The sequence below is a fragment of the Pseudorasbora parva genome, chromosome 24, assembly GCF_024679245.1.
Source record: "Pseudorasbora parva isolate DD20220531a chromosome 24, ASM2467924v1, whole genome shotgun sequence".
NCBI lineage: Eukaryota > Metazoa > Chordata > Actinopteri > Cypriniformes > Gobionidae > Pseudorasbora > Pseudorasbora parva.
This window is the reverse complement of record NC_090195.1, coordinates 3,120,759-3,142,399: the sequence shown is the minus strand read 5'-3', so window position 1 is coordinate 3,142,399 and position 21,641 is coordinate 3,120,759. Positions and strand designations below refer to the sequence as shown.

General features: G+C 39.9%; 2 protein-coding genes across 8 annotated transcripts in view; both read right to left on the bottom strand.

The window, feature by feature from the left end:
• The window catches only part of gfod1 (glucose-fructose oxidoreductase domain containing 1), a 35,156-nt gene extending 27,493 nt beyond the window's left edge, over window positions 1-7,663 (bottom strand). The window contains exon 1 of the mRNA XM_067434293.1: window positions 6,917-7,663. Coding sequence (XP_067290394.1) covers window positions 6,917-7,250 — 334 coding nt within the window. The 5' untranslated portion in view covers window positions 7,251-7,663. The remainder of the gene's footprint in view (window positions 1-6,916) is intronic.
• A 4,472-nt stretch (window positions 7,664-12,135) lies between these two features.
• The window catches only part of slc12a7b (solute carrier family 12 member 7b), a 77,309-nt gene continuing 67,803 nt past the window's right edge, over window positions 12,136-21,641 (bottom strand). For 2 of the 7 annotated variants that reach the window (XM_067435488.1, XM_067435490.1), the window contains exons 22-26: window positions 21,410-21,526; window positions 20,674-20,849; window positions 17,786-17,800; window positions 16,501-16,634; window positions 12,136-14,611 (exon numbers count right to left, since the gene is read on the bottom strand). In XM_067435488.1, coding sequence (XP_067291589.1) covers window positions 14,520-14,611; window positions 16,501-16,634; window positions 17,786-17,800; window positions 20,674-20,849; window positions 21,410-21,526 — 534 coding nt within the window. In that variant the 3' untranslated portion in view covers window positions 12,136-14,519. Of the gene's footprint in view, window positions 14,612-16,500; window positions 17,640-17,785; window positions 17,801-20,673; window positions 20,850-21,409; window positions 21,527-21,641 lie in introns of those variants that run through there. The other 5 variants (XM_067435492.1, XM_067435494.1, XM_067435489.1 and 2 more) reach the window with 4 other exon arrangements.

Below are 21,641 nucleotides of genomic sequence, written 5' to 3'. Positions count from 1 at the left end.
TACAGCGTCTGTTCTCAGAGATGAGCGAGCCAGACTGACATCTCATCCTCTGCAGGACCGCCGGCTCACACGAGACAAATCACAACCGCTCCAGCATCACAGCACCGGCTGGAGTTTGACTCCATATATTATATGATTTATATTATAAACTCGTCATGTTGTACAAAAGCTGTCCAATGTCGTGACTCATGTTGAATTTTCAAAGACCAAACCTTTGGGACTTGATGAGATGCATTTCTCATCAAAAGAACAAGATATACAGCATAATAAACGAATGCACATCTATCCCTCACAGCCTCATTCTCAGACATGTCCGATTATAAACAATAAGCCCTTAGCATCACTAATGAAGGCCTAAAGGGAACACATCTCCTCATGTGTGAGAAAGAACAGTCAGCGCGGCCTGTAGAGACGCACGCGCTGGAGATGCTCATGTGTTCCTCTAGAGCTGCACTTCATAATCACAGGACCTGATAGAGCACAGCACTGCCTCATTACTCCACAGCCAAAATGGAGGACGCTGTCACTCATACGGCAGTGTGCACAAGTTCAGATATAACGCCAACATGAAAAATGTAAAATAATAAATGTTTTAATGAATTACAAAACTGCATGCAATCAGGATTTATTTTTTATTTATGGTAAAACATTACAATTATACAACTTATTTTGTATACAATTTTATTTTGTGAAAAAATATTCTTATTAATAATAATAACATTATTATTATTATTACTACTACTACTATTATTTGTATTATTATTATGATCAAATTTATATTAATAAAAAAAAATCACAACATTCTGGGCCAAATGTGAAATCTCAACAAACAAGCACAGCAAACGAAAAGTGCTTTTTTGATTGCAATCACAATTGGATTTCCCCCAGATTGTGCAGTCATGAGATGACTGGGAAAATGCGTTCAGAAAAACGCCATCACGTCCCAGAATTCCCCTGAACGGCTCAGATGCAGCCCAGCAGGACAGACGTGTGTATCACATGCATCAGTATTTCAGTCCGTCCAGACTCATGACCTCCGTCCAGCTCATGCTCCTCATCGACCCAGAGAACAGGAGAGATACCGTCACACACACACACACCTTCAGAAGAGGAAGTGTGGTTTAGACTAGTTTCAGAATGAGAACGAGCAGCTGTGGTGTAACTGCTGTTAATGCTGATCATCAGGAGAGTGACGGAGAAACCATCACGACAACCTGGAGAGGGCCTATAATGCTGCCTAGGCAGTTCACTACACTGAAAAAAAAGTTGGTTTAACCTAAAAAAGTAAGTTACCTGATAGCCTTAAAATTTGGAGTTTATTAAAATTAAAAATTTGGGTTGATACAATGGTTTAATAAAGAGAAACTCAAAATATTATTGTATATGTACCATAAAAAAAAGTGATACATCATGAAAATAGTATGAGGCGCCACGTAGGATTTAAATCAAACTTCGCTTATCAATACATACATAACACACGTGCATATACACCTATACATTACTCGCATATACATGTATACTATTGGATGTTCAAAATACATATATGAAATGGACTGCATTTATATAGCGCTTTTATCCAAAGCCATATATGAAATACACGTGCACACTAATATGAAATCCGTACCAATACATATAATGTTAATAATGAATGCATACACACTTGTGAATAACTTGCATATACATATAAACTTCCATGCATATACACCTATAAACACTCACACATACATATAAACTTGACGCACGCATAGACCTATAAATACTCGCATATACATAAACTTCCATGCATATACACCTATAAACACTCACACATACATATAAACTTGACGCACGCATAGACCTATAAACACTCGCATATACATAAACTTCCATGCATATACACCTATAAACACTCGCATATACATATAAACTTCCATGCATATACACCTATAAATACTCGCATATACATAAACTTCCATGCATATACACCTATAAACACTCGCATATACATATAAACTTCCATGCATATACACCTATAAATACTCGCATATACATAAACTTCCATGCATATACACCTATAAACACTCGCATATACATATAAACTTCCATGCATATACACCTATAAATACTCGCATATACATAAACTTCCATGCATATACACCTATAAACACTCGCATATACATATAAACTTCCATGCATATACACCTATAAATACTCGCATATACATATAAACTTCCATGCATATACACCTATAAATACTCGCATATACATATAAACTTCCATACATATACACCTATAAATACTCGCATATACATATAAACTTCCATGCATATACACCTATAAATACTCGCATATACATATAAACTCGATACATAGAATTGTATGTGCGAGTGAGTATAGGTGTGTCTGCGGGCAGTGAGTTTATATGTATATGCGAGTGTTTATAGGTGTATATGCATGAAAGTGTATATGTATATGCAAGTTATTCACAAGTGTGTATGCATTCATTATTAACATTATATGTATTGGTATGGATTTCATATTAGTGTGCACGTGTATTTCATATATGTATTTTGAACATCCAATAGTATACATGTATATGCGAGTAATGTATAGGTGTATATGCACGTGTGTTATGTATGTATTGATAAGCGAAGTTTGATTTAAATCCTACGTGGCGCCTCATAAAATAGCACACTTTGGCATGTTTCACTGTCATCACAAAACAAACCCAATATGCTGACAAAATCTTTTATAATATATCAATTCGTGCTGCCGAGTCTGTAGCCATTTTTAAAAAAACATCTTAAGACACATCTCTTCCAATCGCACCTGACCAATAAAGAATAGCACTTAACTATCCATTAATTTTCTTTGTTTGTCCCCCCAAAAATAAAAATAAAAAATTGTGTACTGTGCTAATTAATTGAGACTTCTTACAGCTCTTACAGGTTGTTGGCCTTGTTTGTTCCGTTGCTTCTATTGCTCTCCCCTTTTTTGTAAGTCGCTTTGGATAAAAGCATCTGCTAAATGATTAAATGTAAATATCAATAAAGGTTGGCGATTCTCCAAAATGTTCATTGTATTAACTCCAAATATTAAGGCAACCAGGAAACTTGTTTTTTTTTATATATTTTTTTAACATTGAAACACATACGTGTGTGTGCACCAAAACACTTCCTTAATATCTAATGAGGAAAAAAGGAGAAAAATCAATGGTGTTCTTAACAGGATTAGCAGGAACACATCGACACAAGCACAACTCAAATATTTGTCCTGAAGTCCATGTTTGCTCAGAGCTGAACGCTCACAATGCTCCTTTACCTCGTTTACTGACACATTTCACAACTTAACCAGAGTAAACTTTGAGTGTTAACTAATGTTACAACACAACAGGCCAGACTACTCTTCTCTATTGGGTTCAACAGTAAGGCTTTTAAGGCAAACATGTTGTATTATAAGTGTGTGGAAACTCGTGTGACATGATTTTATGATCGTAATGAACTCCATAGATAAACAATCTTCAGATTATGAGCTTCTTATCATGATAAATCACAGCTAGTGTACAGTTTCCATGATATGAATGTGACCTTACTTGAGGAACAGCTGAGGTCACATGACCTGACAAGAATGACAACACTGCTATAAGTAAGAGGAAGCACATCAACAATATTTCTCTCTTTTACGCAAACACTATATTGCCAAAAGTATTGGGACGCCCCTCCACATCACTGGTTCAGGTGTTCGATCCCTTCATGGCCACAGGTGTATAAATCAATCACATTAGTGTAAGAACGGGTCGCTCTCAGGAGCTCAGTGAACTCAAGCGTGGGGCCGTGATAGGTCGCCACCTGTGCAATAAGTCCATTCCTGACATTTCCTCACTACTAAATATTCCACGCTCAACTGTTAGTGGGATTATAACAAAATGGAAGCCATTGGGAGCAACAGCAACTCAGCTACAAAGTGATAGGCCACATAAAATCACAGAGCGGGGTCAGCGCATGCTGAGGGTCACAGTGCACAGAAGTCACCAACTTTCTGCAGAGTCAACAGCTCCAGACCTCCAGACTTCTGTGTCCTTCAGATGAGCTCAAGAACAGCGTAGAGAGCTTCATGGAATGGGTTTCCATGGCCGAGCAGCTCATCCAAGCCTTACGTCACCAAGAGCAATGCAAAGCGTGGGATGCAGTGGAGTAAAGCAGCCGCCACTGGACTCTAGAGCAGTGAGACGTGTTCTCTAAGTGACCAATCACGCTTCGGTCTGACAATCCCATGGACGAGTCTGGGTTTGGCAGTGGCCAGGAGAACGGTAAATGCCTGACTGCATTGTGTCAAGTGTAAAGTTTGGTGGAGTGGGGATTATGGTGTGGGGTTGTTTTTCAGGGGATGGGCTTGGCCCCTTTAGTTCCAGTGAAGGGAACTCTTAATGCTTCAATGTACCAAGACATTTCAGACAATTTCATGCTCCAACCTTTGTGGGAACAGTTTGGAGACCGAGTCCTGAGCTCAACGCGATAGAACAGCTTTGGGATGAATTAGAGCGGAGACTGAGAGCCTGAAATCACAAATGAGCTTCTAGAAGAATAGTCAAAAATCCCCATAAACACACTCCTAACCCTTGAGGAAAGCCTTCCCAGAAGAGCTGAAGCTGTTAGAGAGGGTGGGCCGACTCCATATTAAACCCTACGGATTAACAATGGGATGGCATTAAAGCTCATGAGCATGTCCTTTTGGCAATATATTTTATATGTAAGGCAACTAGCAACAACCTACAACACTCTAGGTCACTATAATCTAAATATAAAAGTGATTTAATGCCATTTCTAAATGTATTGCTAAATTTAGGGACTTCACTAGCCGAAAGAAGGAGAGAGGATAATACTCCAGTCTGTTGATGGTTCCCGTCTGAGGTTATTTCAGGGTCACGGTCCTCAGAGATGAATAATTCCTCACAGGTTATTTCTGACTGTTACTGGACACCTGCAAACGTCAGTCTGCCCGTCTCTCCTGACTAAACAACAGACTCCAGAACCCCAACACCACGACAGCACGAGCCTGAGATGTTCTGGAGAGCTACAGCATTAGTTCTGACCTCTGGCAGATTCAGAAGATCTCCGTCTCGCTCATGAACACTATCATTGCTCAGAGATGCTCTTTCACAGCTCAGGAGACTTAACAGTGAAAACCCAAATCCTCACTTCACCTCAGATCTTCTCCTAATCTTCCTTAAGGCCTTCTCACACTGAATGTGAGTATATTGTGAGCTGGTTCAGACGCTGTAATGAAGCAATAGTCTTTGTGTGAATAAAGCATTTGGATATTTGAGTCTGTCACTGTGTGTTTCTCAATGGAGCTCTACTGACCAGAAAACCCAATTCTGACGCAATGTGTGATGATGCAGTCAGTGTGTTTTCTGATGTAGTCATATATTAAAGCCACACCTAACCTGACAGAAACAAGATCTGACACGCGCTCGGATCATGAGAACCATCACTGAACGTTGAGCAATTCGTCCAACTGAAGCATTTCACATGATCTGTCAGATCTATATGGCAGCTTGTTTCCACCACAGAATAAAAAAAAATAAAAAATTAAAATTAAAAAAGCACAAATTTGTTTGCACATTTTTTGACATTTCATGGATTTCTGCCATTTCTCGAAATCCTGAGTTTACGTCTCAAAATTTGGATGTTTTTTTTTTTTGGAATTCTAAGTTTAAATCTCGCAATTATTATGTTTCTCTGAATTCAGAGGGTTTTTTTTTCATCTCAAAATGTTTACGTTCCTCAGAATTCTGAGTTTTTATCTCGCAATTTTTACTTTTCTCAGAATTCTGACGTTTCTTAAATTCTAAGTTTACATCTCGCATTTTTTTTACGTTTTTCGGAATTCTAAGTGTACATCTCATTATTGTTTTTTCAACCACAGAATAAAAAAAAAAAGCTAATTGTAAGGTAATTATCTCACAATTCTGAATTTTCTTCCCAGAATTGTAAGTTTTTATCTAGGGCTGTAGGTCAGTGAAGAAAAATGCGATATGCAATATCATGTTAAATAATGCGATATTCGATATGCGATATGATATTGCAATTAGTGTGTAAAATCTATTTAAATTATATATTTTTAAAATATTTAAAAACTGAGAATTAAACCATATGTGTTTCACATTCTTTCTGGGAAAAGAAAGCATTGCTACAACTTCTAAAAGTGACCAGCAGCATAGTTCACATTTCGGTGTGTGTGTGTGTGTGTGTGTGTGTGTGTGTGTGTGTGTGTGTGTGTGTGTGTGTGTGTGTGTGTGTGTGTGTGTGTGTGTGTGTGTAAAGTACAGTTGGGATTCAAAAACATGAAAATTCCCCCATTGTAAGTCTATGGTATTTTTCGTCCACTGTGCGAACATCGTGGATCGGATCGCTAAGAGCAGACAGAGCACACCTCTCCTTGATGAGCCCGTGATCTGACACCTCACTCAAGGGTCTAAGACCAGCGGTGCGGGACAGGTTACACACCAAACTTCTGTCTGGAAGTTTGTTTTTCACGCGTTTAATAACTCTTTTTAACATCAAGCAAGTCCCATTAGTAACAGTAATGTGCCCAGTCTATTCTCTGCTATATGCGTTGACCTAAAACGGACACTTTTCATAAGGTTGAAGTGGCCTATTAAAATCATTCAGATGTTGCGATAATGCATACCGCGATATGTTAATTATGTTAATTTGCGATATTTCGATAATTTCAATATATTGCACAATTCTGAGTTTATAGATCCCAATTATGGCATACAACAAATGAATGCACATTTGTTCTCAGAATTGCAAATCTACTTTATATCTTGCAAGTTATTACAAGACTTTTCCTTCAGAATTTCAAGCTTTTATCTCGCAATTCTGTGATCCATTGCGAAAAACAGGCTCGCACACATCTGAGTGTCACTCACCCAGTGTCTTGACGGCGATCTGTCTCGTGAGCGGCGGCGGCAGGTTGATGCACACCAGATCCACATCCGGATGCAGGAGCACGTCATCGATCCGGTTAGTGTAGAAGGGCACGTTCATGTCTCGGGCGAGCTCCTCCGCCTCCTCCTGCGTGCGACCCCACAGCGCTTTCACCGAGAAGCCCTCGTTCTTCAGCAGAGGGATGATGACCCGGGCCGTCAGACTAGTGCCAAACACACCCACCCCGGGCAACATGACGGATGGCTGACCGCTGATGCTCACACACCTGAGGCGGGTGACCCGGCGGGTGCAGGTTCGAACCCGGGCAGGGCGCATCCATGAATTATGACCATCCTCCTCCCTGTATTTAATCTACTGTAAATGAGAGTGATCAATAACTATTCATTTAAATGCGAAAGAGTCATCCTCCACTTGCACACTGCGACCTGCGCATTTGTAAACGCTCCCTTGTCCAAATACACGGGATAATATGATATATTCACAAATGTGTCCTCTTCGGTATCTGCGCGACGCGCAACACTCGCGTCGCGTCCACTCGGTATCATCCAAGAAGACGCGCTCGCATCACTGCCGAGGTCGCGTCACGTTCCCGTAGCGATGTACATTAAATCCAAATAATATTTCCCAAACGTGTCTCCGAGCAGCGTTGTAGCGTCTCCGCACCTCTCGCTATCAATATTGCGCTCATCTACTGCGGCCGGTGCGGACTCAGAGTTCCGCCCTCCCGTTAACCCCTTCACAACCGGAGAGACGCTCCGCCGATCCTACTATGGCGAAGGCGTGGCGCGTGAATATTCATTACGCAGCGTGACGTAAGATTAAGAGAACGTTCTGATTGGCTGGCGGGCAGGTGGGCGCTGGGTACGCAGGCGAATCCACGGCGATGAAGGCGTGGTTTATGAATATTAACGACGTTGCGTAATAGGACGCGGAGAGGGTTACCAAGCAACATCAGCATGGTTAAATACTTAATATTCATAAGCAAAAGCAGCGGAATTAAGCATACAGCTCGTTTGATCTCAGCTGGAGACAGTGACTGCAGTGAGGGAAACACAATAACCCAGCAAAAAATCATTTAATAGATGGCATAGAAGACAATCGAATTGTGTATGTCATAGCCTATTAAGAAAATTTCACAAGCACTAAACATACCCACTGCATCATTGTTTCCAAGGGAAATGCAAAGCTCCCCTTCATCATGATGTGTTAAAATATGGCTGGAGCATGAGTCAATATTCAGATGGAAAGTACAGTAGCAGTGAGTCAATAACTGCTGCATGTTCACAATGGAAGAATGGAGGAGGATCGACACTATTCAGAAACACTCTGACCTATGACCTTTCTGATCGCAACTCATCAGAAATCATCCAGAATTGGATTTTTTTTATTTTTATGTGTGACCCTGAACCACAAAACCATGCAGTCTTACAGGTATATTTGTGGCAATAGCAATTGTTTTAACCCAGCGATTGAGTTGTTTTAAGCAAATATTTAACCCAACCGCAGGGTTAAAACAACCCAATTGCTGGGTTAGTCTATATTTGACCCAACATTGGGTTAAAACAATCCAACATTTTTTTAGAGTGTATATGGGTCAAAATTATAATTTTTTCTTTTGTGCCAAAAATTATTAGGATATTAAGATCATGTTCCCATGAAGATATTTTGTAAATGTCCTACTGTAAATATGTATAAAACATTTATTATTATTAGTAATATGCATTGCTAAGGACTTAATTTAGACAACTTTAAAGGAGAGTTTCTCAATATTTAGATTTTTTTGCACCGTCGGATTCCAGATTTTCCAATAGTTGTATATCTCGGCCAAATATTGTCCCATCCTAACAAACACACATCAATGGAAATCCTACTTTGAGATGATGTATAAATCTCATCTTCAAAACATTGACCCTTATGATTGGTTTCATATTCGGTGAATGTTTTATTGTTAATAAAATGGCATTCTCATACGAAAGAGTGTTTAGGGTCTGTATACAGCGACTCTTCTGAGTGTGTGTTTGTCAAACGACTGTAAGTGTGTGTGTGATGATGATTTAATCAGACGCTCGTGTCTGTGATCATGTGACGTGGATGTGAGCCGAAAACGCCCTGGAATGTGGAAGAGAGAGAGGGATATGATTATTCTGGTGTACAGAAGAACAGCTTAATATAGGACTTTAGTGCTGGGCAGTCCATTAATCACATCCCAAATGAAAGTTTGTGTTTACATAATATATGAGTGTGTACTGTGTATTATTATTATGTATATAAATACACACGCATGCATGAAATATTTGCATGTATATACTGTATACATATATTTGATCTATAACATTTTTCTTAAATATATACATGCATATATACATAATTATACATGGTACATACATTATGTGTACACAAACTTTTACTTCGGATGCAATTAATAAATAAATAAAAACAGTGATTGGTGAATATTGTCTAATTGCTGTGTGAATAGCGAGGTGAACATTTGCTTTAGAGAAAGATTACAGTAAAATAATTGGGTTACACTTTTTTTAAAGGTGGTGTTTGTGTAATTATATATTTAAGCACTGCATAATATTAATTAACTACATTATCGGGGTTCATTTAGGGTTTAGTTGCATGTAATTATGCATATTTTACTGTTATTGCTGGTAAATGCATGTAATATGGACACTGTAAGAGAATATTGTGTGTGTGAAGGGCGGGCTTCCCATCGTTTATTCATGTCTCCTGAAAGCCAATGAAGCAAAGGACAAATATTGATTAGTCTGATGACTCCTGACCTCAGATCAGCAAACGTCATTGCATGTATTTGAATAGAGAATAAGCAATGCACTGAACACACACTCTCATCATGTCTCAGTCTATCGGTGACTTTGACTGAAAGGTCACTGTTAAAGGCGCCACCTGCTGTTGGATACATGCAAACCACACTTCTCATATAATCAGGCATAACATTGACATTATGTGAAGTGAATAACACTGATGATCTCTTCATCACGGCTCCTGTTAGTGGGTGGGATATATTAGGCAGCAAGTGAACATTTTGTCCTCAGAGTTGATGTGTTAGAAGCAGGAGAAATGGGCAAGTGAAAGGATTTGAGCGAGTTTGACAAGGGCCAAATTGTGACGGCTAGACGACTGGGTCAGAGCATCTCCTAAACTGCAGCTCTTGTGGGCTGTTCCCGGTCTGCAGTGGTCAGTATCTATCAAAAGTGCTCCAAGGAAGGAACAGTGGAGAACCGGCCACAGGGTCATGGGCGGCCAAGGCTCATTGATGCACGTGGGGAGCGAAGGCTGGCCCGTGTGGTCCGATCAAACAGACGAGCTACTGGAGCTCAAACTGCTCCAGAAGTTAATGCTGGTTCTGATAGAAAGCTGTCAGAATACACAGAGCAGCTCAGTTTGTTGCGTATGAGGCGGCATAGCCGCTGACCAGTCAGGATTGAGTTTTTATGTTGTATGATTGATGGATGCCTTACCGCTGACTTTATTAGTTATTTAAAAATTAGATTTTTGTCTTTGCTAGTATTTAAAAGAGTTTTGTGCATGTGCAATCTTTTATCCCCGATGACGGCCCGTGTGCACAAACGTGCATCTGGTGAAATGAGCTGTATTTTTTTTAGCCACTCATGATTATTTTGACCTCTCCACTTCACAAGTGTCACTGCTATTGTTCAAATAAAACAGTTTGCCTTGATTTGTTCATTTTAATTGCTCCTGTGATGTGTACACAATTCATTTGAGCTCATCCCACTCCATGTATAATAACTATACAAGAACTCAAAATAAGCTTCAGAAGAGGTTTAACATGTCAGGGCTTGACATTTCTAATCTCCCCGCCTCCATCGGAGCATTCCACTCTTACATCATTCCAGATTAAATGAATCAGAAAACATCCGAATGATAGTGTAGCACTTTTATTTCAATTACTCAGAGGCACGTGTTTCACTTAAAGGGAGATCCTTCACTTCACCCACACGAGTATCGTCGTACCGGAGTCTGTGACGGTCGACGGCCTCAGATGAACACTGTGTGCACATTTACAGATCAGCAGATCTCAGATCAGATTAGAACCGCTATAGCGAACAGAGCGGAGCACAAAACCTGACCTGAGAACAGATTCACGGAGAAAACACTCACCTCACACACACACACACACACACACACACACACACACACGTCTGGTGAGCTATCTTTCTGGGGACTCACCATAGGCGTAATGGTTTTTATGCTGTATAAACCATATATCCTATCCCCCTGCACTGCCCCTGCCCCTAAACCTACCCATCACACACACTCACACACTGCCCCTAAACCTACCCATCACACACACTCACACACTGCCCCTAAACCTACCCATCACACACACTCACACACTGCCCCTAAACCTACCCATCACACACACTCACACACTGCCCCTAAACCTACCCATCACACACACTCACACACTGCCCCTAAACCTACACATCACAGGAAACTTTCTGCATTTTTACATTATGTATGCTTTATAAGCTTTTGTACCCATGGGGGCCTCAATTTAAGTCCCTACAGTGACACGAGTCCCCATGAGTCTGTGTGCATTCAGGTTGAAGTCCACACCAGGCTAGAAAAACATGTACACACACACACACACACACACACACACACACACACACACACACACACACACACACACACACACACACACACACACACACACACCTGTGGTCTGGGGATGGTGATCTGAAATGACAGATGATTCTCATTCTTAAAAAACAAAACACACAATCATGACCCATCGTACTACACCGGACGCGAGAGGAACCATCACACACTGAGGTAGAAGACAGAAGATTCAGCCTTTCACAGTCTCAACGCTGAGTGTGGACACAAACATGGATTTAAACGTGTAAAAAAATATGTTGTAAAGTGTGTTAAACTCAGCCAGACGTACTCAGAAAACTATTAATGTACACATTTACCAACGGAATTCAAAAGTCTGAGACCACACTGAATATCTGCCAGTCAAAGTCAAATACACACTCGGAAATAAACAACGTTTTAGGATTTTAAATATGTTAAACAATGCTGTGATGTAAAATACAGTATATATATATTTCACTAGTGATCTCAGCGTTTTGGAATATCAATATAATATAATCAGTTTATCATCATCATCATCATCATCATCATCATCATCATCATCATCATCCTCTGCTCTTCATCTGTTGTTTTATTCTGGTATTTTTCATTTGATCAACACATCTCTCAGCGAGGTTATCTGTACCTCATCACACACGACACATAACGTTAGTGTATCTTTGGTGTCTGAAAGGACAAAGAAAAGACAATCAGTTCAATAACCTCCAGGTCCTTCGATGAAGAAAAAGTCCAGTTTACAAACTCTGGTATGATGAATGAGAAAAAGAAATGACCACATAAAATAAAGACAATTTATAAAGCAATTTTACACAATATCCCGTCCTAAATGTCACAATTTCTCCTAAAGGGAAACACATAGAGCAGTGCAGACACTACGCCCTCAGATAACACGAGATCAACTCATCTGACCACATCCTCAAGATCACGACACACTGCGCCGCTGACAGGAGAGAGAGAGAGACCGAGAGAGAGAGAGAGAGAGAGAGAGAGAGAGAGAGAGAGAGAGAGAGAGAGAGAGAGAGAGAGAGAGAGAGAGAGAGAGAGAGAGAGAGAGAGAGAGAGAGAGAGCCCACAGCGTTCGACCTGTGCAGTTTCAAATCGGATATTTTTGGCACACAGAAACATAACTCTGAATCATCAGATCAAGAGGACAAGCTACACTAGCGTTCAAAAGTTTGGGGATGGTAAGAATGTTTAACGTTTTAGAAAGAAGTCTCTTCTGCTCACCAAAGCTGCATTTATTTGATCAAAAATACAATAAAAACTGTGAAATATTATTCCAATGTAAATGTTCTGTATGTGAATATATAGTAAAGTGTGATTTATTCCTGTGATCAAAGCTGAATTTATCATCATTCCTCCAGTCTTCAGAGTCACATGATCCTTCAGAAATCATTCTCAGATGAGGATCTGATGATCAGTAGTTTATATATTTATGGAAACTGATACATTTATGTTTAGAAGTTAAAAGAACTGCATTGATTGAAATTGAATCTATTTATAAATGTCTTCATTGTCACTTTGGATTCTCCTTACTGAATAAAAGTATTAATAAGTAAGTATTAACCCCAATCTTTTGAACAGTAGTGTGTGTGTGTTACATCTGACACCGTGTCCGAACCAAGTTCGACAAAATCACAGAACACACCCTTTTAATATTCAGTGATTTTGGACCAATGAGGCGCGAGGACACGGTGTATAAGAACAAAAACAACAACAGGAAGAATAAAATGTAACTCTTGGTAAAACTGCTCTGTGATCGGTCCGAGTCTAAACACAGTCACTAGTTAAACCTTGTAAAGGTGAAGTGTGTAATTCCTCAAAAAGAATGACAAGCCCCGCCCCCAACGCCACTCCATTGGTCGAGCCCGTGTCCTAATGTCCGGCTTGTTTGTGTCACTCCTGCAGAAATAACACACTTCACCTTCAAGCCTGTCGGAAAAGATCAACTGGACGGTTAACACGACAGACACTTTATAAATGTTCCAGTTTATGAGAAATCATGTTTATTGCTGAGAGCGCTGGTTCTGATCATCAGCAAATGTTGTGCTGGACGGGTCAGCCGTGCCTTTTGCTTTTATCACACAATAAAAAAATAACTAAAAAGTGCAAATACAGCTGAAATCATCCCGATTCGACGGATTTCAGCGATTCATGCCGAGATGGAGCCAAAGCCAAACCTCAGTGCTCAGTAATGAGAGCGGCGCCGGGATGGCTGTTCTCATTCAACACTTCATAATTAATACACAACCCTTGGTCAGTGATGCCTCGATTAAAAAAAATAAAAGTTATTGCACATTTCATATGATGAAGTCAGTAACGCCACCTGACACATTCAGCCTCTGCGCAGCATCACTATCTGAGCTCCCGTTCTCTTGATATCAGGTGTGTGTCCATCATGGATATGATCAGCCAAACACAGGCCTGGCTCTCTGAAGACAGATGTCATTTTGGCTATCAAGTGACAATAAACACGCAAATATTAAAAGCGATGCAGGTTCACGATGGAGGCGAGCAGACGGACTTTATGAATGAATCCATATTAAACAGGCATTATGAGACGCTCCTACTTTTGCGCAAACATCGCAAAGCTAAAGCCATTCGCTCTCCTCAAAGTCTTCGACTCTTGAAAACCAACCGGACGGAAAAAACAACCACAGACATAAACTAGCATTGTACGAACAAAAAACAACGAGACAGTCAATGAGCATAAATTAAAGTGTCAGTATGCCGCGTTATGGACGGTCTGTCCTCTTCATAGGTGCTTGACGTTGAGTCTCTTCAGGAGGGTCACACTGTCTCTGTCCCGTAATAATCGCAGCCGGACGGGACGCTGCTGTAAACGCCGCCAGCTCTCCCACCACGCCCGCCGCCGCTGCTCTGGAGAAAAATAACAAACAGAAATCCAGCCGGAGGGGCGTCAGGCCGCCGTCCACTTTAGGAATATATGGTGATGACCTCTCGGCCACCGCCGCGCACCAACAGGACCCGGTTGAGACCCTCCATCATGACCTCCAGAAACTCCATGTCTGAGACGCGTCGGTCAAGGACTAACACACTCCACGCTAATGCTCCAAATAATGCTTCTGGAAGATGCCGGCGTATGTTTTAGTACACTGTAAAACATTTGTGTTGGTTTTTGTTGGTTTAACTTAAAAAAGTAAGTAACCTGGTTGCCTTAAAATGTTGAGTTTATTGAAATTAAAAATTTGAGTTGATACAATGAAGGAAATTTGTTTAATAAATAGAAACTCAAAATTGTATTTTATCTGAACCACATAAAAAATGTGATAAATCATGAAAATAGCACTGTTTGGCATGTTTCACTGCGTCATCAGAAATAAAACACACACAATTACCAAATATGCTTACAAAATCTGTTAATAATATTTTAATAAAGGTTGTCGAATCTCCAAAAAATGTTCATTGTATTAACTCAAAATTTTAATTTCAATGAACTCAAAATTTTAAGGCAACCAGGTAACTTTTTTCTAAATATTTTTTTACAGTGTAATAGTGATTTAAATAAAGCAATAATCTTCTCAATATACAGTATTTAATAAATTTAGTTGTTTAAAACTTCAAATCTTATATATGCAATTAATATAACACTTCAAATATAATTATTAAAAAATAATAACACGTAAATAAAAGGAAATAATATTAATAAATGGAAATAAAACATTTTCTGAATCAATAGTTATTAATATTGTGAATTAGCTTTAGTTTTTCCATTTTTTATTTCAGGTACATTTTTAGTACCTGAATTTTTAATTTTTAATTTTCAGTTTTCATTTTTCATTTGCAGTTGTTAATACTTCAGCTCAATGCAACATTACACATTTTTGTTTATATTTTTCTATTTCCTTTTATGTCATCATTTAAAGGGATAGGTCATACAACAATAAAAATGATGTCATGATTTACTCACCCTTCAGTTCCTTTTGTTCTTTTGAACACAAAAGATGATATTTTGAAGAATATTTGTTTAAAGTTTCTGATCCCCACTGACTTCAATAGTACATACATATACAAAGATCAGGCATTACATTATGACTAATATTGTGTTGGTCCCCCTTTTGCTGCAAAAACAGCCCTGACCCGTCGAGGAATGGACTCCACTAGACCCCTGAAGGTGTGTTGTGGTATCTGGCACCAAGATGTTAGCAGCAGATCCTTTAAGTTCTGTAAGGTGTAAGGCCACCATGAGCCAGTTCTGATGCTCACGTGACACTGTTGGTGCTTTCGGCAGGGTCAGGGGTCAGCATGGGCTGGTCAGCGGCTATGCCACCCCATATGCAACAAACTGAGATGCTCTGTGTATTCTGACAGCTTTCTATCAGAACCAGCATTAACTTCTGGAGCAGTTTGAGCTCCAGTAGCTCGTCTGTTTGATCGGACCCCACGGGCCAGCCTTCGCTCCCCACGTGCATCAATGAGCCTTGGCCGCCCATGACCCTGTGGCCGGTTCTCCACTCTTCCTTCCTTGGAGCACTTTTGATAGATACTGACCACTGCAGACCGGGAACAGCCCACAAGAGCTGCAGTTTTGGAGATGCTCTGACCCAGTCGTCTAGCCGTCACAATCTGGCCAAACTCGCTCAAATCCTTACGCTTGCCCATTTCTCCTGCTTCTAACACATCAACTCTGAGGACAAAATGTTCACTTGCTGCCTAATATATCCCACCCACTAACAGGAGCCGTGATGAAGAGATCATCAGTGTTATTCACTGTCATAATGTTATGCCTGATCACGTTTTTTTCATGCTATGGAAGTCAATAGGGACCAGCAACTTGAGGGTTAGTAAATGAGGACAGAATTTTTACGTTTGGGTGAACTATAAAAAAAAAGTCATCAGATTTTTGCCATGATTTTATAAGTGTCACACAGACGAGGTGTAGTTGGTAAGAGGATACAGTTTTCATCTCCGCCCCTGTTCTTCGGCGGTCCGGGCATGTTGAGGAGGACCAGGTGAGCCCCCTGAGACTTGTTGACCACCACCTCATTCAGTTTGACAGCGGTGTGCATGCAGCGCACGTTCGACTGGTTTCTGTTTCAGAGTCATGTGATGATGGACAAAGAAATACAAGTCAGATAGTGAGACCCAATCATATTATTACTACAAATTCCTCCCAAAGTACAGGGCTAACAATAACTTATTCAGTCTACTTTTAGTATATTTGCAAAGCACAGCTCTATATTCATAGATTACAGTGACGTAGAAGTCTCTAATATCACAGCGATATCTGATCCTGATTAGTCAATGTTTCAATATTAGTATATAAAGATGCTAAACTGTATAGCAGAGATCATTATTCCAGACTGCTGTGCAATGTGTGCTGTGTAAGCATTGCAAAGCTCTTGAATATGGCATAATTATATACAGTATGCACTGTAATTCAAGCATCATTTACATGATATATTAGTGATATAATAAAGCCTGTTTGAGGTTAGTGTGCGCAACATTGAGATTCGACATGCACAGCATATGCACATGCCTTTAATAAAGCATAAATTAGACATCACAAATACAGTCGAATCAAAACTTGTGCCTCAGCTCCACCTGGTGCCACTAAAGAAATAAATGCAAATAATAATAATAATAATGGCACTAATAACTGCAGTAAATATAACACAATAAATAAACACTAAATAAATACAAAGTTTTACTGTATATCAAATATAAATAATGCAAAATAATAATAACGGATGCCACTCTAACTGCAGCAAATACATATATTAAATATGTATCTAATAAAAATATATAATAAATAAATAAAAAGTTTTACTGTATATAAAAATATCATAATGCAAATAATAATAATAATGCCACTTTATTAACTCGTATACCACAGTAAAAAAAATACTAAATAAAAAAGTTTTACTGTATATAACATAAATAGTTTATATTTTATTAGTATTAGTGTTATCACTAAATAATAAATCAATATTAAATGTGAATGAAGATGATGTGAGGCACAACAGGTGAAGGTGAGGCACAAGTTTTCCATTATGAGCACACATGAGCTTCTGCATCTCAGGACACGAGGGAATGCTGGGGTGGAAACACACATGCATACACGCACACACACACACACACACACACACACACACGTATATGCGTGAATAATCCAGCGTGCTGGAGGGTTTGAGACAGACATGAAGACAGACACAGCTACAGTACAGAGAAATGTGACTTACAGACTCTCCCATTCGCTAGAAAGAGGAAAACGGGACAGAACAACAGAGACAGGCTTAGACCACGCTTCCTCCAGCGACACACACACACACACACGCACACGCACACACACACACACACGCACGAACGCACGCACACACACACACACACGCGCACGCACACGCACACGCACGCACGCACGCACGCACGCACGCACGCACGCACGCACGCGCACGCACACGCACACGCACACGCACACGCACACGCACACGCACACACACACACACACACACACACACACACACACACACACACACACAGCTTCATATCATTACATCTGTCCAGTTTGCTCGTGTTTTTTTAAGATCATGATTCTCAAATACATAACAGGAAAATTTTGACAAAAATGATGTTCAGCGCAGACTTACATTAAACTTTATATTTCAAAAGAAAGTAATAAGACAAATATGATATCAATGACAGATATTATAAATACTGCTGTCACAGAAATCTCACAAAGCATTTTTATTAGAAATAGTGAAATTATTGTGTTTGTATGTTTATTCTTCAAAAATAATTAATAGGAAAATGTGGATCTTAACAAAAACGATGTTCCTGTAATCTTTAAGCTTGAGCTAATTTTTAAAAATTAATAGGAAATTATAAAAAATAAAAATAATAAAAAATATAAAAAAATAGGAAAATTATATAAAAATAATAAAATAATAATAATATACTGAATTAAATAAATGGTAAATTAAATAATAATAATAATAATAATAATCAAAGGTTTCAGAATACTTTTTTAGAAATTGGGTTTTTATCCTGAATCTTTTTTTAGATGATTCTTCCCAAATAAATAATGGAAAAGAAGTTAAAAACCTATAACAATAAATAAATAAATAAATAAATAAATAAATAAATAAATAAATAAATAAATAAATAAATAAATAAATAAATAAATAAATAAATAAATGAAAAATAATAAATGAAAAACAATAAATAAAAAACAATACATTATAAAATTATAATAAAAATTAAGGGGGGAAATGTGCTCAAATGTCATGACAATAACGCCACAAAAGGATGGTCCTAAAATGATCACTGTTTTCTTTATGATTTTTTTTCGTCTTCTGAGCTTATGAATCATGATCGTGTTTCATTAGTAACCGCTGGACGTCACCGAGAGGAATACAATAATCACCATTACATCAAAAAATAAAAACATGTCAATAATCGATGACTCTATGAAGACACAGACACATGATGAAAGCGTGACCGTCACACATGATGACACACTGTGGTCATGACGTCTCACACACACACACACACACACATGCAGACCGTGTGCTTTAAATATCCAGAAGGCTTTTGTGCTCATGCATCCCAGTCAAACTTTCATCTGAGCATGAAGTCTTAAAGGGTTAGTTCACCCAAAAATGAAACTGATGTCATTAACTCCTCCCCCTTATGTCGTTCCACACCCGTAAGACCTCCGTTCATCTTCACACACAGTTTAAGATATTTTAGATTTAGTCCGAGAGCGTATGCAAGTGTATGCACACTATACTGTCCATGTCCAGAAAGGGAATAAAAACATCATCACAGTAGTCCATATGAGACATCAGTGGGTTAATTAGAGTCTCTTGAAGCATCCAAAATACATTTGGGTCCAAAAATAACGGTTATGAAGCAGCGGATCGATTCATGATTCGGATCGCGTGTCAAACTGCTGAAATCACGTGACATTGGCGATCCGAATCATGAATCAATTCACTGATTCATAACCGTTTGAATCTTTATTTGAGGATTGAAAACAAACCCGGAAGAGAAGACAATGCTGAATAAAGTCGTAGTTTTTGTTATTTTTGGACCCAAATGTATGGACAGTATAGTGTGCATGCACTTGCGTACGCTCTCGGACTAAATCTAAGGGTGCGTTCACACTTGTCATGTGTGGTTGGATTAAAACGAACCCTGGTGCGATTGCTCGTTTAGTGCGGTTCATTTGAACATATGTGAACGCTGCCATCCGAACCCTGGTGCGCACCAAACAAGCGGACCGAGAGCGATAAAAAGACGGGTCTCAGTCCGCTTCCAAACCAACTGGTGCGGTTCGATTGATATATGAACGCAACACGGACCGAAGACATGTAAACGGACCAAAAACCGGACGTATAATGTCACAAGATGCGACACATAATGCAGCTGATTTGACGACGCGGAAAGATCGGTGTATCCAAAATGAGTAACTTTAACGTTAGAGGGCAAACGTAGAGCAACGAGGAAGTGCCTCATCAATATTTGGTCTGACGAGCATGTTTCGAAAATGCTAGAAGAAACACACAAAAAGCAAACCTGGTTATTCTCATCAAAGGACCTGTTGCCCATTATTATCCGGTACAGACGACAGAACGGCCGTCTCTTTTCTGCACAACGGAGGAAATCCTGCTGCTGTTTTGAATGTTTTGAACACTTTATGAGCTCTTCATGAGTTCTCAGCGGGTAAAAATAATGCCATATGTACACGCATAAAATGACCGCGTTTAATCAGCACACAGCATTGTTTTGAGTGTTCGGTAAGCAGCTCCTGCGTCATATAAGCCGGCCAATCAGGTTGCGACCGTCTCCCTATGCCTTTGATTCGGTAACTTCAGGTCCGCTGTTAAAAACGCCCGTGTGAACGCTAAGCGGACCAGGACTATATGTTTTGTTTTTGTTTTTTGGTCCGGACCAAACAAACCAAACTAACCGAAGTGTGAACGCACCCTAAAATATATTAAACTGTGTGTGAAGATGAACAGAGGTGTGGAATGACATTAGGGTGAGGAGTTATTGACATCAGTTTAATTTTTGGGTGAACTAACTCTTTAAATGCACACGATACAGCGATGCGAAGCTGCTGACTTACGGTTTCATGTTGAAAAGGTCTCGCACGGCGATGTTGGCGTTGGGCTCTCGGTTGCGGTTGCGTTCTGTGAAGAACTTCTCTTTGGTCCAGGTCATGTGGACTCGCTCCGGCGTCGCGTCGGCCTTGTCGTTCAGCGCCGCGTGAGACGCCGTGTTTCTGTCGTGGATCAGCTGCGCCTGTGACGGTCAATAAATACACCACTAAACGTCACTCAATTACACATTTACACTCACAAAACTGCTGGGTTTAAGACAACCCAAGTTGGTTTAGAAATGGACAAACCCAGAGATTGGGTTGTTTGAACCCAGTGATTGTACCCATTCAAACAACCCCATTTCTGGGTTAGTCCATTTTCAGCTTGGGTTGTATTTAACCCAGTATTTTTCAGTGTATATTCAAAGAAAAGCAGATTAATGCTTTAGTTCCCATGCAACTATATTAGTCTGTAATGTGCAGACTGCTAACATGCAACATGAACCATTTTTCCTTCATTCTACAAACATTTACTTATGATGTGGAGAAAGGAAAGAGGGGTCATTGACGATCACGCGGGGTCACAAGAGTTCACAGACGCTCGTGCATGAAGTCACGGCCACATGCATGATGGGAAGGTTTCTGAAGGGAGGAGCACACCGGTACAGCTACACAGCCAATGCTAAAGCTAACGCTACACGTGAGCAGTCCAGTCTTCCTCTGGCTCTGCACTTGCGTGTGTTCGCTCCGCCGGATGCACTACCTCGTCTTGACTGTCCTCATCTAGCTGGCTGTTCTGGTTATTGACGCCCGAGCTGTGGGCTCCGCTCTGGTTCTTCCTCCGAATGGAGCTACGTGATTCGTCCGTGATGCTCTGAATCTGAGGTGTGTGTTTCCCCGGGAGTGGCAGAAACGAAAGAGGGACCACAGGTCACAAAGCCGCGATCCTCAGCCCGTGCACATGATCAACCACAGCACAATCTCATGAAGAAATG